This window comes from Momordica charantia (genome assembly GCF_013281855.1).
Source record: "Momordica charantia cultivar OHB3-1 chromosome 1 unlocalized genomic scaffold, Mcharantia_2.0 BLBB01000001.1, whole genome shotgun sequence".
In the NCBI taxonomy this organism is placed as follows: Eukaryota; Viridiplantae; Streptophyta; class Magnoliopsida; order Cucurbitales; family Cucurbitaceae; genus Momordica; species Momordica charantia.
In genome coordinates this window covers 3,435,570-3,457,201 of record NW_028275157.1, presented here as the reverse complement: position 1 = coordinate 3,457,201, position 21,632 = coordinate 3,435,570, and the positions used below count along the sequence as shown (strand labels likewise).

General features: G+C 40.5%; 2 protein-coding genes across 8 annotated transcripts in view; one reads left to right on the top strand and one right to left on the bottom strand.

Moving 5' to 3' along the window:
* LOC111024113 (P-loop containing nucleoside triphosphate hydrolases superfamily protein) overlaps positions 1-11,411 on the top strand; it is a 37,633-nt gene extending 26,222 nt beyond the window's left edge. For 5 of the 7 annotated variants that reach the window (XM_022301719.2, XM_022301718.2, XM_022301715.2 and 2 more), the window contains 3 exons: positions 10,212-10,322; positions 10,831-10,950; positions 11,031-11,411. In XM_022301719.2, the coding sequence (XP_022157411.1) occupies positions 10,212-10,322; positions 10,831-10,950; positions 11,031-11,096 (297 nt within the window). In that variant the 3' untranslated portion in view covers positions 11,097-11,411. The other 2 variants (XM_022301716.2, XM_088125500.1) reach the window with 2 other exon arrangements.
* LOC148213100 (uncharacterized) lies at positions 4,035-6,452 on the bottom strand. The gene is made up of 2 exons (XM_088119738.1): positions 6,130-6,452; positions 4,035-5,034 (listed from the first exon to the last, which is right to left on the bottom strand). The coding sequence occupies exons 1-2, from the start codon at positions 6,450-6,452 to the stop codon at positions 4,035-4,037; spliced, it is 1,323 nt and encodes a 440-aa protein (XP_087975864.1).
* Positions 11,412-21,632: the final 10,221 nt, after the last annotated feature.

Below are 21,632 nucleotides of genomic sequence, written 5' to 3'. Positions count from 1 at the left end.
GATGTTAGCACCCACAGCCTTTTTAATTTGGGAGACATGGAACATGGGGTGGACAGCCGCCTGTTCTGGTAGTTCCAATTTGTAGGCTACTGAGCCAATTTCATGCAGATAGGGACCAAAATATTTGGCCGCAAGTTTTTCATTGCGCCTTTTGGCTAATTATTTCTGACGGTATGGCCGTATTTTAAGGAAGACCTCATCACCCACTTGAAACTCCACCTCGCGGCGGTGAGTATCTGCGTGTTTTTTCATGCGGTTTTGTGCCTTCAACAAATTCTCCTTCAGGGCAGCTATGGCGGTGTCACGGTCAGCAAACTGCTGATCTAGAGTGGCGTTGGCTGTCTTTTGGCTGCCATAGGATAACAGTGGGAGTGGCGTGTGGCCATAGACAGCGGGAAAGGTGTGGTACCCAACGAGCTATGGAAGGTAGTGTTGTACCAGTACTCTATCCAAGAAAGCCACAGCCCCCACGTCTTCGGTGATTCGCTGTAGAAACAACGTAGGAGTCAATTTTAGAAGAAGAAAAAATATTATTGTTTTTCTTACTTGAAGAAAATAAAACCCTAGCCACCTTTTAAATAAAGGTGAGAAACTTTCCTTAACAAGGAAACTAAAACATAAACTCCTAATTACATAAAATATAGGAAACTATGAATTCCTATATAAAAAAAGAAAGACTAAATATTACAATAATTATCTAAAATATATAAAACCAACACTCCACCTCTAGTTGGTTTGAAGATGTCTTCCAATGCCAGCTTGTCAATTAACTTGTCGAATTGCATTTTCGAAAGACCTTTAGTTAATACATCAGCGATTTGTTCTGTAGTTGGCAAGTAGGTGGTACATATTACTCCTGCATTGATCTTCTCTTCTATAAAGTGTTTGTCGACTTCAATATGTTTTGTCCTGTCATGTAAAACTGGATTCTGAGCTATGGAGATGGCAGCCTTGTTGTCACAATAAATACGAATAGGTTCTTTCTGAGTAAACTTCAATTCCTCTAGTAGCTTTTTGATCCATATACCCTCACAAATACCATGAGCTAAAGCTCTAAACTCTGCTTCAGCGCTACTTCTTGCTACTACATTTTGTTTTTTGCTTCGCCAGGTAACTAAGTTACCTCCAACAAATGAACAGTAACCCAATGTAGAGCATCTGTCTGTATCACTACCAGCCCAGTCGGCGTCGGTATAAACTTCAACTTGCAAATGGTCATGTTTTCTGAATAATATACCTTTGCCCAGAGTTCCTTTTAGATATCTTAGGATCCTGTAAACTGCTTGAAAATGAACTGAACCAGGAGAGTGCATAAATTGGCTCACTACACTTACAGCAAAGGCAATATCAGGACGTGTGTGAGACAAATAAATAAGTCTACCCACAAGTCTTTGATATTTCTCCTTATCTTTAACTTCATCTTCTTTTGCAATTTGTAACTTTAAATTAGGTTCAATAGGAGTTTCAGCAATCCTGCAGCCAAGTAAACCTGTTTCTCTAAGTAAGTCAATGATGTATTTTCTTTGATTAACAAAGATCCCTTGTTTTGATCTAGCGAATTACATCCCTAGGAAATATTTTAAAGTACCCAAATCTTTAATTTAGAATTCACTAGCAAGCTTTTTCTTAAGAGAGTTCAATCCATCTTCATCATTGCCTGTGAGGATAATGTCATCAACATATACAATCAAAACAACCATTTTGCCGTTTCGTTGTGTTTATAAAAATAGTGTGATCCACTTGGCTTTGAAGCAAACCATAGCTAGTGACTGCTTTCTCAAAACGTTCAAACCATGCTCTAGGAGATTGTTTAAGGCCGTAGAGAGATTTCTTCAATTGGCATACTTTGTTATCTCCAATATCCATTTCAAAACCTGGAGGTAAATCCATAAATACTTCTTCTTCTAGATCTCCATTGAGAAAGACATTTTTGACATCTAATTGGTGAAGAGGCCAATCTAAATTAACAGCAATAGATAAAAGAACTCTAATAGAGTTAATCTTAGCAACATGGGAAAATGTTTCTCGATAATCTATCCCATAAGTTTGAGTGAAGCCTTTGGCTACCAACCGAGCTTTGTATCTTTCAATACTACCATCGGCATTGCATTTTATAGTGAAAATCCATTTGCATCCCACTGTTTTCTTTTCTTTAGGTAGATCCACAATGTCCCATGTGCAGTTCTATTTTAAAGCATTTATCTCTTCCATAACTGCTAATTTCCAATTTGAATACATTTAGGGCCTCCTGTATGTTTTTTGGAATAATCAAGTTATTTATTTTAGAAGTGAAGGCTTTATGAATATATGACAGTTTTTGATATGAAAGGTAATTTGCAATAGGATATTTAGTAAAAGTACGGACACCTTTCCTAAGGGCAATAGGAACATCAAGATCAGATATATCAAGTGAGATGGATAATTGATTGGGAATAGGAGACTGATTACCTGGATTTTCAATATCATTCCTCGGGGTAGTAGACTGGGGTGACAAGTCAACTCCTTGATCTTTATTTCTTTGATTGAAACGTCTCCTAGTATAAACTTGAAGCTCGTGATTTTTATCAGTAGGGTCATTTTGTGGTGGTTTTTCTCTCCCTGGATGAAAATCTTCCACACGTGGTACTAAAGAATCAGGAATATCAGGACAAATGATATTCGGGAGAGAAGTAGAGATGTCCCAAAAATTATCTTCAGAACTCGATTCCTCCCCCTGAACGGAATTTTTGGAAAAAAAAGGTTGATTTTCCCAAAAAGTTACATCCATGCTGACATAAATTTTCTTTGTTGTAGGATCAAAACATTTATAACCTTTTTGTGTCGAGGCATAGCCTACAAAAATGCATTTGATAGCCCGGTGATCAAGTTTAGATCGAAAAGGTTTAGGGGTGTGAACATAAATAGTACATCCAAAAGCGTTTTTTGGTAGGTCAGAGAAAAGACGAAGAGTAGGAAAGAATTCTTTTAGATAATCAAGGGGAGTTTTGAAATTTAAAACTTTAAAGGGCATACGATTTATTAAATTAGCAGCTGTAAGAACAGCTTCTCCCCATAAATACTTTGGAACATGCATAGAAAATATAATGGCACGAGAAACTTCTAGTAAATGTCTATTTTTTCTTTCCGCAATGTCATTCTGTTGAGGGGTGTCACGACATGTAGATTGATGAAAAATGATGTTCCTTTTAAAGCATTCCCCAAACTAATCATTGAAATATTCAGTCCCATTATTTTGGTTTGAAATTGAGTTTCAATCATTTTATAAAAATGCATAAAAAGGTCTTTTACTTCAGATTTTTTTGTCATTAAATAAACCCAAGTTAAACGAGTGTGATCATCTATGAAAGTTACAAACCATCGTTTCCCACTATAAGTTGAAATTTTGGAAGGCCCCATGCATCACTATGAATTAAATAAAAAGGTTTTGAAGCCTTATAAGGTTGAGAGGGGTACGTAGAACGATGATTTTTAGCAAAAATGCAACTCTTACATTGAAAAATTGAACAATCAATGTCTTTAAATAAGGTTGGAAACAAAAATTTTAAGTAGAAAAAACTAGGATGTCCTGGCCTAAGATGCCAAAGCATTATTTTTTCATTAACGACAGGAGAAACGACACTATTTAGAGCTTGTTTATTACTAGTTGGAAGTTCTTCAAAGAAATAGAGACCATCGAGCATCCTAGCACGTCCAATCGTCTTCCCCGAGTCTTGATCCTGAAAGAGACAATGAGTTTCAAAGAAAGTGGCACGACAGTTAGAATCTTTAGAGATTTTACTGACAGATAAAAGGTTGCATGCTAGTTTTGGAACATGAAGGAGAGTTTTTAAGGTTATATTTTCGGTTAATGGAATAGTTCATTTTCCTGCAATGGAAGAGAAACTGCCATCTGTTATTCGAATTTTTTCATTGCAATATGTAGGAGAGTAAGACTGAAAAAGTTTAGAAGAGCGAGTCATATGATCAGAGGCTCCAGAGTCTATAATCCATGAAGATGAATTTAGACAAGATAAGGCATGAGGATAAATACCTGATTATGCCAAAGAACCACCAGGATTACCAGATGATGAATTAGTCTTTAGCAGCTTTAGAAGTTGATCAATTTGCTCTTTATTGAACTGGTAAGAATCAACAGTATTTACATTGGAAGAACTAGATGCCTGGTTGCCACTGCTCTTCTCACTTGGTTTATTACTCTTCCAATTTGCCGGTTTTCCATGAAGTTTCCAGCAAGTTTCACGGGTATGTCGAGGTTTATTACAATAGTCACACCAAACACGAGATTTCTCATTCCCTTTATTATGATGATTTGAAGCTTTATTAGCAACTGCCTCATTCACCAATGCAGAACCTTCGATAGTGTTGTTTGTAGTTTTCTTGCCGAGCATAACATTCCTACGACTTTCTTCACGTCGTACTTCAGAAAAAACTTCATTAATGTTTGGAAGTGGTTTTCTACCAATTATTCTGCCTCTGACTTCATCAAATTCTACATTTAGACCAGCAAGGAAGGTGTAAATTCGATGATTTTTTATAGTTTTTTGATGATGTTTATAGTCCTCCGAAGATTTCCACTCATGAGTATCAAAAAGGTCTAGGTCTTGCCAAATTCTCTTTAAAGAATTAAAATTTTTTGTCACTGTATCGATTCCTTGTCGTATTTCTTTGAGTTTTAGTGTCAATTCAAATGCATGTGATTGATTTTCTATGTCGGAATACATCTCATTTACGTTTTTCCATAATTCACTTGCCGTAGAATAACACATATAGTTAGCACTGATCTCCTCGTCCATAGAGTTAACTAACCATGTCATTACCATAGAATTTTCAATATCCCAGGTATGAAATAAAAGATCTTTTGCCGTCGGTGCTTTTTTATCTCCAGTAAGGTAGCCAATTTTACCTTGTCCACGAATATACATCTGAACACTTTGAGACCAACGAAGAAAATTATCTCCATTAAGTCTAATACTAGTAATTTGGATAAGGTGATTGGAGGAATTGAACCGGGTTTCAGAAATCTTAGACTGTTTTCTTTAAAGATTCTCCCGTCATGGCTACTGATTTGAACCACAAAAAGAAGGGGAAAAAAAAAATACAGAAACGTAACCTGCAATAGGAAAGTTAAATCTGGCCCGAACCGAACCAGAAAAGTTGAACCAAATCGAATCGAAAAAAAACTGGATCGGACCGAAATTGTAGACTGAACCAGAAATTTGGACCAACAGATGTGCCAAACCCTAGCAAACCTTAGCAGCAAAACGATTCCTCCAGAAGCGAAGACGAAAAATTGGCGATCGCTGAGGATGGAAATCGGCAATTGGGCTAGAAAAATCCGGCGATGAACTTCAACTCTTGACCCACAAAGATCCGCAAACCCTTGATAGTTTCCCACATACGATACCGGCTAACTAATCTGCGAAATCCTGGCTACGAATAAATTTGTAGACGGCGACGGCACTCCGATCCTTAAGACGGCACGGTGAGCGACCCGATCCTTCAGACGGCGGCGACGACGACGACGACGACGATCCCTTGGACGACGACGGTAAGATGGCAGCAGGCGGCGACAATTATGGCAGCGGCAGCGGTGGCCCGTGGGTGGTAACAGTAGGGTGGCTAGAAATAGGGTTAGGTTTAAAGTTAGGGTTAGGGTTTATCTTAGCTCTGATACCAAGTCAATTTTAGAAGAAGAAAAAATATTATTGTTTTTCTTACTTGAAGAAAATAAAACCTTAGCCACCTTTTAAATAAAGGTGAGAAACTTTCATTAACAACGAAACTAAAACATAAACTCCTAATTACATAAAATATAGGAAACTATGAATTCCTACATAAAAAAGGAATGACTAAATATTACAATAATTATCTAAAATATATAAAACCAACAGTAGGTAAGTCTCAAGACATTTATTCACTATTTCGGTTGTCCATCCGTTTGTGGATGGTAATCCGTACTTCTCTACAGCTTGGTGCCTTGGATCCAGAAGAGTTCAGTCCAAAAGTGACTGAGGAAGACTTTGTCACGATCCGAGATAATGGATTGGGGAAATCCATGAAGTCGCACCACCTCTCGAACAAAAGCTGCAGCTACGGACTTGGCAGTGAAAGGATGGTTGACGGGAAAACCGGTCAACCATGACAAAGATGGTATCATGCCCCTGAGATTTTGGCAATCCTTCTACGAAGTCCATAGTAATGTCTTCCCAAATCTGCTCAAGGATGGCCAACGGTTGGAGTAATCTGGCTGGGGCAACGGTAAGGGACTTGTTTCTCTGGCAAACATAGCATTCTTCCACAAAGCGTTTCACATCCGCTTTCATACCGTGCCAATATAACTCCCCTGTAATTCTCTTGTAAGTCCTCAAGAATCCTGAGTGGCCTCCCAAAATAGAATTGTGGTATAAGTGCAAGATAGCAGCCTTCAACGTTGAGTGGCTTGAGATCACCATTCGGTTCTTGTAGTAAAGTACCCCATGTTGCAGGCTATAGTGAGGCTTTGATTCTGACCTTTCTCTCAACTCAGCGATGATCTTAGATAGCTCAGGATCTGTTTACACCTCTGCTTTCAGTAACTCAACATCTAATAACTCAACATCTAATAGAGAGGGCACGGTCATGACAACTAAGTGAGGACCAATGGGCATGCAGGACAAGGCGTCAGCTGCCTTACTTTCAAGGCCCGGTTTGTACTGTATTTTGAAGTCGTACCCAAGAAGTTTGGAAACCCACTTCTGGTGCTCAGGTTGCACAATCCGTTGCTCCAATAGATACTTCAAGCCTTGTTGATCTGTTCGTACCACAAACCTTTGCCCCAACAGGTAAGGTCTCCACTTTTGGGTAGCGAGAGTAATGGCCATCAATTCTCGTTCGTAAACTGATTTGGCTTGTCCCTGTCTCGAGAATGTGTGGCTGAAGAAAGCAATGGGACGTTGCTCAACCCCTAAACCCGTTCCCAACGCATCCGTCTCAACAACAAAAGGCAAGTTGAAATCCGGGAGGGCCAACACAGGTAAAGTCACCATTGCGGTTTTCGGCTTCTGAAAAGCTTCAATTGCCTGATCATTCCACTCAAAGGCATCTTTCTTGAGGAGTTGAGTGAGTGGCGTTACCAAACTCCCATAATTCAGCACGAACTTGCGGTAATACCCGATTAGACCAAGGAACCCTCGCAATTCTCGCAAGTTGGTAGGTAGAGGCCACTGTAGCATAGCTCTTATTTTCTCAGGGTCTGCCTCCACACCTTCTGTAGAAACCCAATGGCCCTGATACTCGACCTTTTTTGTGCGAAGTAACACTTTTTGAAGTTGGCATATAACGAATGGTTTGCAAAAGGTTGAAAACCACAGTCAAGTGAGTAACATGGGATGACAAATCCGGACTGTAAATCAAGATATCATCAAAGAAGACTAAGACAAACTTACGTAGAAAAGGCTGGAATACTTGATTCATTAGAGCTTGGAATGTGGCAGGCGCATTGGTCAGCCCAAATGGCATGACTAGAAACTCATAGTGGCCTTCATGTGTTTTGAATGTTGTTTTTTGAACATCCCCAGGTGCCATTTGAATCTGGTGGTAACCAGATTTCAAGTCGATCTTGCAATAAATGCACGTCGATCACTGGAATTGGGAATTTATCCGACACAGTAACATTGTTCAAGGCCCTATAGTCGACACAAAACTTCCAACTTTCGTCTTTTTTTTTTCACCAATATGACCGGGCTAGAATAAGGGCTCATGCTTGGTTGTATCAGCCCTTTTTGGATCATTTCCCCTGTCATTTTCTCAATCTCCCCCTTTTGCACATGTGCATAACAGAATGGCCTAACATTAACTGGGGCCACCCCTTCCTGAATCTGAATTCTATGGTCAATGGCGCGCTGAGGGGGCATCTGTTCTGTACTTTGGAAGATGTCTCGATATTCATCCAACAGCTGATGAACTTCTGTCGGTAAATGGACATCCCTGACTTCCATTTCTTCCAACTGGCCTGCTCCTTGAGCCGTCAAAGCCCTCAACTCCACAACATACCCTTCATCAGTATCTTGCCATGATCTAGATAGACGTTTTAAGGACACCTCCAATCTTGCTATAGTTGGATCCCCTCGTAAGGTGATCTTTTTATCTCCCCAAATAAATGACATTGTCAATGCCGGCCAATCCGTTTTCATCTTTCCCATAGATTGGAGCCATTTCATTCCTAGAATCACATCTAGGTCATTCAATTCAATCGGAAGAAAGTCCTCGACCACAGTCATTTTCGGTAGCTCGAACACTACGCCGCAACACACTCGCTGCCCCTTGATAGCCATCCCTGTTCTAGTGATTATGCCATAGTTGAAAGTGTCTGATCGATTAATCTCCAACTCCTTTACTAACTTGAGGGAGATGAAGTTATGGGTGGCGCCACAATCTAGGAGAATCACCAGCTCGCGTCCCTGGACGGTTCCCTTAAGCTTAATCATTCCAGGGGATGTCAAACCCACGATGGTATTCAGGCAGCACATCACGACTTTTGCTTTCTCTTCCGTGCGATCTAGCTCAACCACTTCTGGTTCCACTTCTTCCATCTCCGTCTAATCCTCATCATGTACTACAATTATGCGCAATTGATGGTTTTTACAATGATGGCCCACGGTGTATTTCTCTTCACATTTGAAGCAGAGTCCCTCTCCCTTCTTTTTCGATATTCCTCCTCTGTAAGGCGTTTGTAGGTGGGTTCCCTCCTCTCCATGGTTGGCGTACTCGACGTTGCCACCGTTCCCGACTTGCCAAGGTGACCGTACGAGTAGCTTGGATCTCTGTTGGTTTCGATATTGCCTTCCCTCCTACGGCGTTGATCCTTGCTTTCCGATCGACTGTTCCCTCCCCTGCTTCTTGGACTGCCGTGGCAATGTCCTCAACAAGTTGGGCCCGACTCATCATCTGATCTATCCCTGTGGGCTCCGTAGTTAAAACTTCGGCCCTAATTACTGGGTCCAGCCCATTAAGGAAGGCGGATCCAGAACCTCATCAGATAGTGGAGGCAAGTGTGCTGAGAGCGCTTCAAATGCTTCCTGGTACTCAGTCTCGCTTCCTTCTTGTTTGATCGCTAACAGGTTCGCCAGTTGCCGGCCTTCTTTGGACCTCCGAAAAAGATTCAGCTAACGAGTTTTCAGATTTTCCCATCCCATGAAGCGATCCCTGTTCTCATGCCATCTATACGAAGCCAACGCGACTCCATCGAAACTTATCACAGAAACGATTAATTTCTCCTCATCCGACAATTTATGAATCTCAAAATATCTTTCAGCACGAAACAACCTTAGAGTCGGTATCCTTACCTATGAAAATCGTTATCTCAACCTTCTTGAATTTGTTGCGATCGACCCCTTGGTCATTGATCTGAATCACTCGTGAAGGATCGACCGTTTGTTTGTTCTTCAGCGCCGATAAGTCTCCAAGCTGTGAAAGCGACGGGGAGTTTCCGCCAATGATCTACGACATAAAGCCCTCCAGCATAATCTGAATCTGTTCACTCATAGCTCGTTGTTCTTCCACCTTCCCGCAAAGTGTGGTGATCGCTCCTTTGATATCGGAAATCTCCTTCTCTGTCGCCTCACATCGCGATTCCAATTCCTTTACCGTCATTGTCGATCGCTATTCCCAGTATCGAGCTTGCTTTGATACCGATATGTGAGGATTAGCCTCACTTTTGGTATTAAAATGATGAAACAGCCTGTAGGCAATACAGTGCCGACCCACCTATTCGAGAGGGTGGGCGTTCTGTCCCTGTCTACCTTTCTACACTCAAAACAAGACTGACACTCTAATCCCAAGACATCCTACTAATACTCGTGCCCTATTACAGGACTGGGCCCCACCCAAACCATTATTCCCTCACGCACGTCATTCCCTTGTCTCTAGGACAATTCCCTTCCTGCCCCTCCTATGATAAGTATTAACAATGGGGGTCTTAACACTTGTTGGTTGTCAAGTGATAGAAGAAACTCTAGTATTTAAAAGAGAAAAGTAGTTATTATTGAAAAATCAAGTTATATATTGGTTAATCGTGTAAGAAACTACATTTTTCTTTTCTTTTCTTTCTTTTGTTTTCTAAAAATGCAATTCATTTCTTACAAAATATGTTCTTTGAGTGTTAATGAGTACAAGTATGAAAGCAGAACATTCTTCTTTATACTTCAAATTGACGGTTCCGTTTCTATTTATAGAGCTATCTTCAAATAATTTTGGAAAGTTTGCCAGCGAATAGGAGTTCTGGCCTAATCCATAATCATCAAGCTGCAAGACTGCAGGAACTTGTGGAATTCATTCAATCTCAGGTATACTGAATCTATTGGATAAAATAAATTCAGGTATACTGAATCTATTGGATAAAATAAATTCTTAATACGTTCTGAGGACTGACTCTATGCCAATGGTTTAGTTAAATTTTAGTATAAAAATGGTTTTTATCATCCAAAACTAGTTATTGCAACTCAGATTTTGGAGCAGTCGTCCATGATCGTTCTTATTTTAACCTTGAAGTAAATTTCTGATAAGTGGATGTTAATCAACATAGTTGGAACATGCATTTTTTTGTTCAGTGCATTGAATAGGTGTTAGCTAGAGGTGTAAGTGGGGTAAGTTGAATTCGGATAAACCCAACACTGTCCCCAAATTCGAACTCATGGAAACCGACAAAATCTAACCAAATTAAACTGACCAATCTTGAGGATTGAATAATGGCATGAATACCTCTTCGAGAAGCAAACCTTATAAAAACTACTAAAACTGTTTGAAAATGTTGATTCAGATCATAATTTGTGAAAACATTATTGATTGGAATAGGGAAGTAGTACAGCTTCAGAATCCTCCCCTAGTAGAGAGGCATCATCTCCATTGGAAGGGATAGTAGAAGATATGCAGTCTAGAATCAGAAGGCTTGAAAGATGGCTTGCCATTAATACAGTAAGGAAAATGTCATTTCTGCCAATGCTTCGTTTAGACCAACACTACTCTTTTTAAGCCTTAATATGTGATTTTGGCAGGTTTTGTGGACCTTTTTTGTTTCTGCCCTTGTTGGTTATTCGCTCTATCGGAGGAAGCGTCACTGATCGTGTTTTTTTTTCCTGAGCGACTTGACGAGCATACTTCCCTCTTTTTATGCATGGTTTTGGTGAAGCTTTCGGACTCGAGTATACTGAATTAACCACAGAAATAGATAATAGAAGCAGGCAAGCTAACCACAAAAGCAACTTGTACAAACTCATTCTGATCATCATATGCATGGTTTTCGTGTCTTGACGCTTAATGCTTCACAATGTACTAAAGGATCTTTTATCGATTTAGGCATCAAGTATTCTATTCATTGAAGATAGTGTATAATATTTTCATTTGTGATATATATATATGACACCATTGAATCCGAACAGTAACACATTTAAACCACATTTTTTCTTCTGTAGATAGAGATTCAAACTTCAAAATTTCAAGGGAAGACGAATCAAACTTTGTTCAAGTTGGTTACCAGTTAAGCTCACTAGGTCATCTTTGTACCCCAGTCCCCACAAGGTGGGGATGAGGCCATTTTGTCCCTATCCCTACCCTAATTCAACATTCTTGATAAAATATGCGATCAGCTAAATGAATATGATGATCTATAAGCTCATTCCTTCAGGTAAATCAATTGTGGTTTAGTGATGCCCTCAAGTATCTAATGCATGCATAATCTCCATTAACATAGTTTATTTATTATACAACATGAAATAAATATCGATTTTAGGTTAAAAAACATGAATAAGGAAAGGATGCACCCAAATCAAAAGCAATTGGATAAACACTCTCAAATATGAAATAAATGAGAGGCATTAACACACTCTCTTAATTACTTTTATCTTTTACTTTCTTAGCTAAAATCCAAAAACTGCAAGATTCATTCTACAAAATTTACACTTTTATACGTCTCTTTAAATGAAATTCATCTACATTTTACCAATATACATTTTTTAATATACATTTTTTTATATACATGTAATTATTATTAAGACATGAAAATTTAAAATAGAAAAATGGTTGATTTTGGCGATTTATATTTTAAATACCTAAATTTATGCACCTTTTCACTTTTCTAAATAAACTTCCCAAATTTTTTAGTTATCTCTTCCTCTTCTTCATTTGTCTTCTTTTCCATCGCTCTTTACCATTGTTTGCGGCAGACCTTCTCCTTGTTTTCTTAGTGTTCGTTTTTTGTTGTTACCGTCTCTGGCAGCCCGTTTCTGATTCGCTCGTTTTCATCATTGTTTCCTGTAGCCTATTTTCTGCTGTTTACGTTTTAAAACTTTAGGTATGTTTTTTATTTCCAATTTTGGGTGTTCGATTTTGGTGTATTTAAAAAGTATTTGATGGTAACGCCGTATATATGTGGGTTATTTGCTTTATTTGTTAATTATAGAGGTATATAGTCGTATATATTTTATAGTTATATATAAGTTATAGTTTATATCTCCATATAATTATATGTTATAATAGCTATAGTTTATAGCTAGATATAGTTAATATCTCAACATAAACGAAAAGGATGAAGTCGCAATACTCCATTGTCATCTTACCTCATTATGTCATCAAGTTGTAATAAATTTCATTCTTTAGTAGAATATATTAAGGAGTAAATTAGGGGCTTATGTAAATAATTGATTTGGGTGCCACAATCATTTAATATTTACAAAATCAAATTAGGAACATTAAATCTTTTACATTTAAAGAAAAAAATTAACTATAGTAAATATAAATGTCATAAATAAAGGTAAATTTGATATTTGGAAAAAGTTTTAAATCTAGAAATCTAACCAGGTAAAATTTGTAAACAGACCTTTTTTAAAATAAATTTCCAAAACCGCGTGTTCAAGACATTATCTCTAAATTTGTATGTGGTGGACAAAAGGTGAGAAATAAGATTACGTTTATTGTTCCTCTTTTAGTCGACAACTTTTCGACAAATTATAGAAAATGTTGTTAGGAAATAAAAAACTATTCAAATAGAGAAACTAACTAATGTGACCAACTGTACTTGCAATTTTTTACCATGGAATCGTTATCTTTTCTCCCTCTACAATCCTATATAACACCTTGTCCACCTACCTCTCATACATCAACAACCCAAAATTTGGACTTCACAATTCGTACTATTTTCTTCAATTTCGGATCCTTGCAAATGGCATTACGATGCGGTCATTTCCTTTTCATCTTCTTCTTCCTCGTTGTCATGTCTTCTCCTTCAATGCTCTCGGCAACTTCTAGGACCATGCTCGTTTTGGCACCTATCAATGAGGCATCTTTCGCTGAAAAGCTTTCTCCAGGACCTAGACTGCCAATTGCAACGCCTACAAAATCCAACGACTTGGTCAAATTTTACCCAAACAATATAATGGATGCACCAAAGCGTGATTTTCCAACGCTAGGCTTTAAGCGCACAAGACCGAGGTGGTCTGCCCCCAGTCAATTCCGCAATGATATCACTCACAATTCCTAAAACATCCCAACTCCAAAATAAAACCTTACCTTACCCATTATTATTAATTTTATTCATTCAATATATGTACTTTTATACAATTACACACCATTATACAACGTGAGACAGTTCAACTAAGGTTCACTAGAGCCACGTAGCCATTTTTATTCTCCCAATCTCTTATCTTCTTTCTTTTTCATTTTGTCCTTGTCCATGAGTGATCATTTGTGAGATATGGGCGATAGGCGAGCTTTTTTGTGATTCGAAAGTCAAAAAGAAGAAAAATGAAAGAAGAGTGAAGAAGAAGAGAAAGAGAAGGCGGAACGACGAAGAACGAAGAAGAAGAGGAAGAAGATTAGTGATGAGAGCACTGAGAGAAGTAAAAAAAAAGAGAGAGAGAACAAGGATTGAAGCTGAACGAGTGGAGAGTAAAATAGAATAAATAAAAAAAATTAATTTTTTTAATGGAACATGGAAACCAACGACCAGCTGCAGCATGCATGGCAGACTGCATTTAATGCAATCTACCCTTTTTTTTTTTTTAATAAATGGTCGGTTCGGTTAGAAATCACTCTTGCGACCAAACTGACCGACTTACAAGTCGGTTTTTTGAAAAACCAACTCCGACCGAATTCTTCACCAAATCGATCGATCGACGTTAGTTCGATCGATTTTTATTGGTCGGATCGATTTTTCAGGATGCTTTGCTCACCTGTAGTTTAACGTATTCGTTTGTTTTGTTCCCATTAGTTGTAATTAACATTCCTAAATGTTATAGTTTGGAATGATTGGTGTTCTTGAGTATTAATATTCAAAGTATTAGTTCAATCCTTGTGGATTACTACCTTGTTTCATTACTATAACCATTTTTTGTATACACTTAAATTTTATTTTTACCAAGGTGTGTGAAGGGATAAGTTGCTATATTTTCTCAAATGCAACACTATTACAAAACTGGCCTTCCATGGCAGTTATGAACATTAACAAATTTTGGGAAAAAAAAAACTATCACAAATTGTGAGGGCGCATTTTTGTGTGGGAAAAATGCTACTTTTGGATTTTTAAAATTTTATGACAGTTTTTAATTGTCACGTGTTTGGGTGTAAAAATACCTTGGACACGTGGAGGACAGCCATTGGTGCTTTAAAGATGATTGGAGAGCCAGGTCGAGATCGACCCAATGAGAGGACCGGTCACCGCCATTAAGGCTAAGTATAAAAGACCAAGGTGCGACCTAGTCGCGATCCGACCTACCGTATGTCCCGACATGTCCGATGTGAGGGAAGATAAGTAACTGTCGGCTGCGTGATTGTCGGGTGTAACCGTCAGTTGCGAGATTGTCGGGTGTAACCGTTGCAAGATTGTCGGGTATGCCACCCATAAATAGAGGGCTTCACTTCACACTCAGGTATGGGAATCCACCTCGAACTAAACCGAGAACCCGACTTATACTGACTTGAGCGTTGAAGTGTTTACCTTCTTGTGCAGGTCCGCTCAGGTGTACAGGTCGGGCCGGAGACCGGGTTCGAGCTGGGTTCAGGAAAAGACAGTTGTGCATATCCTTGCATAAACATTTGGCGCCGTCTGTGGGGAGGACAATCTAAGTCATCCCAATTCTTTTAAACAAAAACGCGAACGAAAATGGTTCAACCAGCAAACTCAACCAATACGGCTGATCGAAGAACTCTAGCTGCCAGTGATGTCCACCAAAGGGAGGTCGGAGCAGAGGTGGTAGAAGGGCAAGGTCACGAGGGCCTGGGAACAGAACCTCTCCGCAGGTCGGCACGTATCACCACGCCCGTTCTACCACCAGCACATCCAAAGCCATCCAAGGCCAATCGTGGCCGAGGTGGGACTTCCAAGAGAACCACCCGAGGCCCAGCCCCAGCTCCAACAAGGGAGAATTTTGACGCACTCCAGAAAGAAATGGAGACAATGCGTACTCAGATGCGGACTATGGAAGAGATGTATAGCGAAATGGTGCAGGCTGCAGGCGCAGGATCTCGATCTGAAAACCAGGTGACGCGAGTTGACATGCGCGAGCAGAGGGGTCCCCACCTCGGCCCAGTCGAGGGGCAGCATCCCGAAGAAGGTGAGGGCGAAGAATACACCCACCAGAGGGGTGACCTCCGTGAGCACCTTAACAGAAAGAGGGGCTCGTCCATCCGAAAAGGACAGTCACCAACCCGCTCGCACAGGAGCTCCAACCAGCAGGCTGAATCCTTCTACCACCCGGTAACTCCTGAAGGGATGATCACGAGGGAGGAGTTCGACTAGCTGAAGAGCAAGTTCGATGCTCAAGTTGAGGCTTTGAAGGCCAAGTGCGAACAGAAATAAATTCCATTGGATGATGGCGACTTGGGAGAATCGCCATTCACCTCGGACGTTTTGGAGGCACCAATCCCTCCGAAGTTTAAAGCTCCCACTGTGAAACCGTATGATGGGTCGAAGGACCCCAAGGACTATGTCGAGGTCTTTGAAGGCCTCATGGATTTTCAAGCGGCATTAGACGCAATTAAATGCCGCGCCTTCCAGATCGCTCTTACTGGCAGCGCGCGTTTATGGTATTGGAGGCTGCTAGCCCGGTCGATCTCGACCTACTCTCAGCTGAGGAGAGAGTTCATCGCCCAATTCTCTTCTCGACACTATGACAAAAAGACAGCGACTCATCTCGCCACCATCAAACAGAAGGAAGGAGAGACGCTAAGGGAGTATGTCACAAGGTTCCAGGAGGAACAGTTGAAGGTCGCGCACTGCTCCGACGACTCGGCCATGTGCTACTTTCTCACCGGCCTGGCCGACGAGGCCCTCACTGTGAAGCTTGGAGAGGAGGCTTCGGCTACCTTCGCCGAAGTATTACAGAAGGCGAAGAAAGTCATTGACGGGCAAGAGCTCATCCGAACCAAAACTGGTCGACCAGAGAGAATGATCAACCAGGGCAAAAGTGGAAAAGATAAAGGGAAGGTAGATTCCAAGTCCAAGGACAGGGGATCTTCCTTCAACAGCCGAGCAGAGTATCGAAGGGCGGAAAATGGTCCCAGCCGAAACTGACCTTACGAGCGTTACACTCCAACCACCATTCCGATCTCTGAGATCCTTACGAACATCGAGGAGTCTGGAATGGAAAAACTCCTTAAGCGACCTGAGAAGCTTAGAGGAGACCCGGAGAGGCGCAACAAGGACAAATATTGCCGTTTCCATCGGGAACACGGTCATAATACGTCAAACTGCTAGGAATTGAAGCGCCAAATTGAAGACCTCATTCAAGACGACTATTTCAAGAAATTTGTGGGGAAGCCAAGGTCCAGCTCGGCAGAGAAGAAGGAAGAGAGGAAGCGTTCAAGGACGCTGCCTCGGCGCGTTGATCGACCCGCGGTCATCAACACCATTTTCGGAGGACCAAGTGGGGGCCAATCCGGACATAAAAGAAAGGAGCTAGCTCGTGCAGCCAGGCGCGAGGTGTGCATCATCAGGGAGCAGAGGCCGACCTGCCCTATTACCTTCAACGATACAGACCTGGAGGAGGTACATTTGCCCCACAATGACGCACTATAATCACTCCTTTGATTGACCATGTTGTGGTCAGAAGGGTGCTAATAGATGGGGGCGCATCTGCCAACATCTTGTCCCTTCCAACATATCTCACCCTAGGATGGACCAGGACGCAATTAAAGAAGAGCCCGACACCGCTAGTTGGGTTCTCTGGAGAGTCGGTCTCCCCAGAGGGTTGTATTGACTTGCCGGTCACATTTGGGCAAGACAATACGCAGGTCACTCAGATGGCCGAGTTCGTAGTGATTGACGGTAGATCGGCCTATAATGCCATCTTTGGGAGACCCATCATCCACTCATTTCGGGCCGTTCCCTCAACACTTCATCAAGTTCTGAGGTATTCAACCCCTAATGGAGTGGGCACAATCCGAGGAGAACAGACCGCTTCAAGGGAGTGCTATGCCTCCGCACTCAAAGGGTCATCAGTATGCGCCCTAGAAGACCAAGCCAGCAAGAGCAGATCACTGGGGTTTGAGGCCGACCTACCGAGAAGGGAGTTCTCCGCGCCAACTGAGGAGCTCGAGCTTGTTCCTCTCCTTAGTCCCGAGTCCAGGTAAGCATAGTGACTGAGCATTTGCTGAACGCACGCACTAAGCGTGGTAACAATTATATAGATGCAAGCGCACACCTGTCAGAGTAATATAAAATGGATGGAGTATCCAAGTATCGATCCTCAAGGACTTCTAAATAATTTCCAAACTCTAAAGTTTTAAAGAATAGTGAATGTTGGAATGAGTGATTCTTGTAAAATGGGAAGTGGTCACAAATAATGGTTTTGGATTTGGGATTTGGACTTATAATAATAAAACCTAGCCCGAATTACTTCAAGTTAGCCAACAAAGAATCAAGGACATGCTAAGGACAATATGCATTTTACTTTAGAAACCAACGACTACGCTTTTCACTTGACTTATGTCTAAGCAAGTTCAAAGTCCTAAGATATTCCCTAATATGTCTATTACGAGAGATATCTTAGTTTTAGGATGGAAATAGTCGCAACCTCGGGTTAAGGTCATATGTCTAGGCTACTTAAGCGGAACCCTTATGTCTAAGGCGTTCCTCTCCTCGGTTTAACCACTCAACAATGCAAATAAGCAACCTTTTCAGTATTGACTTGTTAAGACTTACAGTGGCCTTCTCTAAATCCTAACTTTTTGGGAAAACATGTTGAGCAATGAATGGAAAGCAAAAACACTACTTCTTAGCAACCCTTATTAGAAATAAAAGGCTAACTATCCATAACCGGGCTAGAGACGGGAATTTAGAAAGACATATTGAAGAAAATACAGCAAGTAGAGTGGTTGAAATTGAAATGCATGTGTGAAAAACAAAAGTTAATTAACGGAGAGTTTTTATCGGGGTTGAGAGCTTCGCCCTTCTCTTTCAAGCAAGGGGGAGTGTCACGTGCTCTTTCCTCCAAAAACACAACTCTCTTAACTAAAAATAAAGTAAAGGCAAAGGGAAGATAAGCAAAGTGCTAGATTTTTATATATTTGAATAAGTAGAAAATAACTAAGTACAAATGGAAACAAAACAAAGCTCAATAAAAGAATGTAAAGTACTCGGGATTTAAAAACCAAAAGTAACTAATGAAAACAACTCAAAAGTACTTAGAAAGCAACAAAGAAACACTAAAAATGATCAAGAGAAGGAAGCAAGGCTTGATGAATTTGGTGGAGAAGTTGCTGGAATTTATAGCTGTGCAGAATTGGTTAGGTAGGTCCTAAAACGATGGTGAATCACCCATTTCCAACTCTTTTGACTGACCAAATCGTGCTCAAACTGATAGTGGAACACTTCTTCAACACGTATGCATCGGTTGGAACCACCAAAACGCATTGGAAGACGCGTTTCATTAAGGGCAAAGTTGGAAGAAAACCAGTTTTTCTGCAGGCTTCCCAGGCGCCTGGCGCCTCCCATGATGGTTTTTTCGTCTTTTTGCTTCTTTTGATTAATTTCCACTCCCAAATGGTCCTAAAATGTCATAAATACAATATAAGCCAACCACAAACCATAATATATGAATTTTGCATGAATTGGAACTCAAACGACCGAGAAAAATCCGAAACAAAGTTGAAACATTGTAAAAACAGCATCTAAAACCTTCTTTTTACGCATGTAAACAAGCGTAATCACACCCCCAAACTTAACTTTTTTGCTTGTCCTCAAGCAAAACTTAGCAACTTTAATCAGCTTTCTAACACATGGACAAGGAAAAGCAAAAGCAACCGAGATGTTCAATCATAAATTGTCTCAAGGAAAAGATGTCAAAGCCTACCATTCTATTGCCTTTGTAAACTTAGTCACTATAAACCAAGTTTGAAATGATAAAAACTTTTTCTTTCAAAATCTTTTTTTCTCTTTCAAAAACAGAAACCGTTTTCAAATACCCCTAAGGAATCTGCACACTCCCTCCTTACACTAAGACTTTTACATCTGAAAGACCGGCTACTAGCCCTTGAGGTTTGCACACACTAACATCGGTTTCAACCACAGCTACTCGTAGAAAGACTCTGAAACTAACAGCTAGGTCATAAAACGACGACAATGAGAAACACGAAGTCACTTATCACCATCCTTACTGCTATTTTCAAAGTCAACACCCAACCTAAAACTAAATGGGTGTCTACAGTAGGACTCAGAAATCATAAATACATTTTCTTTAACTCTCATTGTTTTTACCACTCTTTTCTTTCTAACACAAGTCTTTTCCCACTCTTATTTTCTTTGACAAAGACTCTTTTTTACTCTTTTGCAATTTTTTTTTCTTTTTCTTTCTCGGTTTTTAAGCTAAGTGCTTTTCAACACTTTCTTTCTTTCCAACTGACTCTTTTTCAAAAGAAAATAGCATGAGTTTTCAAATATAAATAACACTTTATCTTTCTGAAACAACAACTGACACAACGACTGTCCCCCCCAAACTTAAGAGAGATAGTGTCCTCACTGGGAAAAGACTTTTGCATCGGATGAAAAAGGCTTAACAATAAAAAGGACAAGGACTTCCTATATAGGGGCAAAGAAAAAGCTTAAAGTTTGTAAAGATCAAAAAGACATAAAAGAAAACGAGTTTATCACATAAACAAAGGAAATAGCTCAAAGCTTAGTCAGGCATAGAACAGAAAACTCAACAATCTCTTATAATCATCATCGACATGAAATCACATGCACAGCACAGATGCTTCAAAATAGGCATGTGAAAAGCTAAACTAAGGTTAAGTGAAGGCATACTTTAAGTGATCAGAAGATAAACGATACTAATTTATTCATGCTTCAACTGAGCTCGAAACATAATCAATACAAAAAAAACATGCGTAGTAATGCTAGAATATGCAAACTACGTCATTAACCAAAAGAAGAAAACACAAAAAATTGCAAAGAAGGAACCTTCCCATCATGAAGTCGGAGGTTGTGGACTAGGATCAGTGTCAGCACTGGGAGATGGATGACCAAGGATAGCAGCTAGCGCTGGAGGCCACGAAGGTAAAACCGCAAAATCCAATGAAGCCCTTAAGTTGTAGATATGTTGCACGACTTCTCGAACCTGATTTCGCAGCTGTTGGTTCTCCTCTCGAAGACGACGGATCTCCGATGTAGGAGACATCCCAGTACCTTCCCTTCTTTGTAACGCATGGGCGATAATACGCCGAATATTCTTCTCCTCCACAATTGGGGCATCTCTATTAATTTGATCCTCAGGGAGCTGTACACCTTGTCGCAAGCATAAAGAAGTGACCAAACGTGGGTGATAAAGCTTACCACGTGTCCGGTGGGCACACTCATGGATACTGGTATTGATCAATTCTCCATAATTCACATCTATGCCCTTTAGCATGGCATAAACCAGCAGTGCCCTATCCTGAGTGACATGGTCATCATGCTCCGTTGGCAGAATTCTGTTTTTGACTATGTATAACCATCCTGCAGCAGCTAGGGAAACATCCTCGGGTTTTAGTCGTACCTTGCCATGAGTAGTCAAATCCCAAGTGGCAGAGGGCTTCCCAACACATTCTAGAGCCTCATCAAGCTGTTCCAGAGTCGGAGTCACTAACATCTTATTGCCCACAGCATCTTTGATATTCTCAATGTTGAAGGTGTAGTTTATCTGAGTGGCATCAAACCGTATTTCCTTCCCGCGCACTATGGCTATATGTGACTGGGGTTTGAGGCCGACCTACCGAGAAGGGAGTTCTCCTCGCCAACTGAGGAGCTCGAGCTTGTTCCTCTGCTTAGTCCCGAGAACAGGTAAGCATAGGAACTAAGCTGGGGGCCACCGACAGGGAGGAGCTGGTCAACTTCCTCAGGTCCAACTCGGACGTCTTCGCATGGTCTCATGAGGACATGCCTGGCATTGACCCGAAGATCATGGCGCATCGCCTCAACATAGACCCGTCATTCCGACCTATAAAACAGAAAAGAAGACTTGTAAATAAGGAGAGGAGTGATGTAATCGTTGAGGAAGTAAACAAACTATTGAAAGCTGAATACATAAGAGAAACTCTGTATCCCGAGTGGCTCTCTAATGTTGTATTAGTTAAAAATTCCAACGGGAAATGGAGAATGTGCGTAGGCTTTACAAATTTAAACAAGGCAT

Excerpts from the sequence above, each read along its gene's own strand:
- LOC148213100 (XM_088119738.1), bottom strand. The coding sequence starts at position 6,452 with ATGGTGATCTCAAGCCACTCAACGTTGAAGGCTGCTATCTTGCACTTA. Across the intron at positions 5,035-6,129 it reads ATCTTTGTCATGGTTGACCG|AAAACAGTCTAAGATTTCTG; the intron begins GTTTTCCCGTCA and ends GAATCTTTAAAG.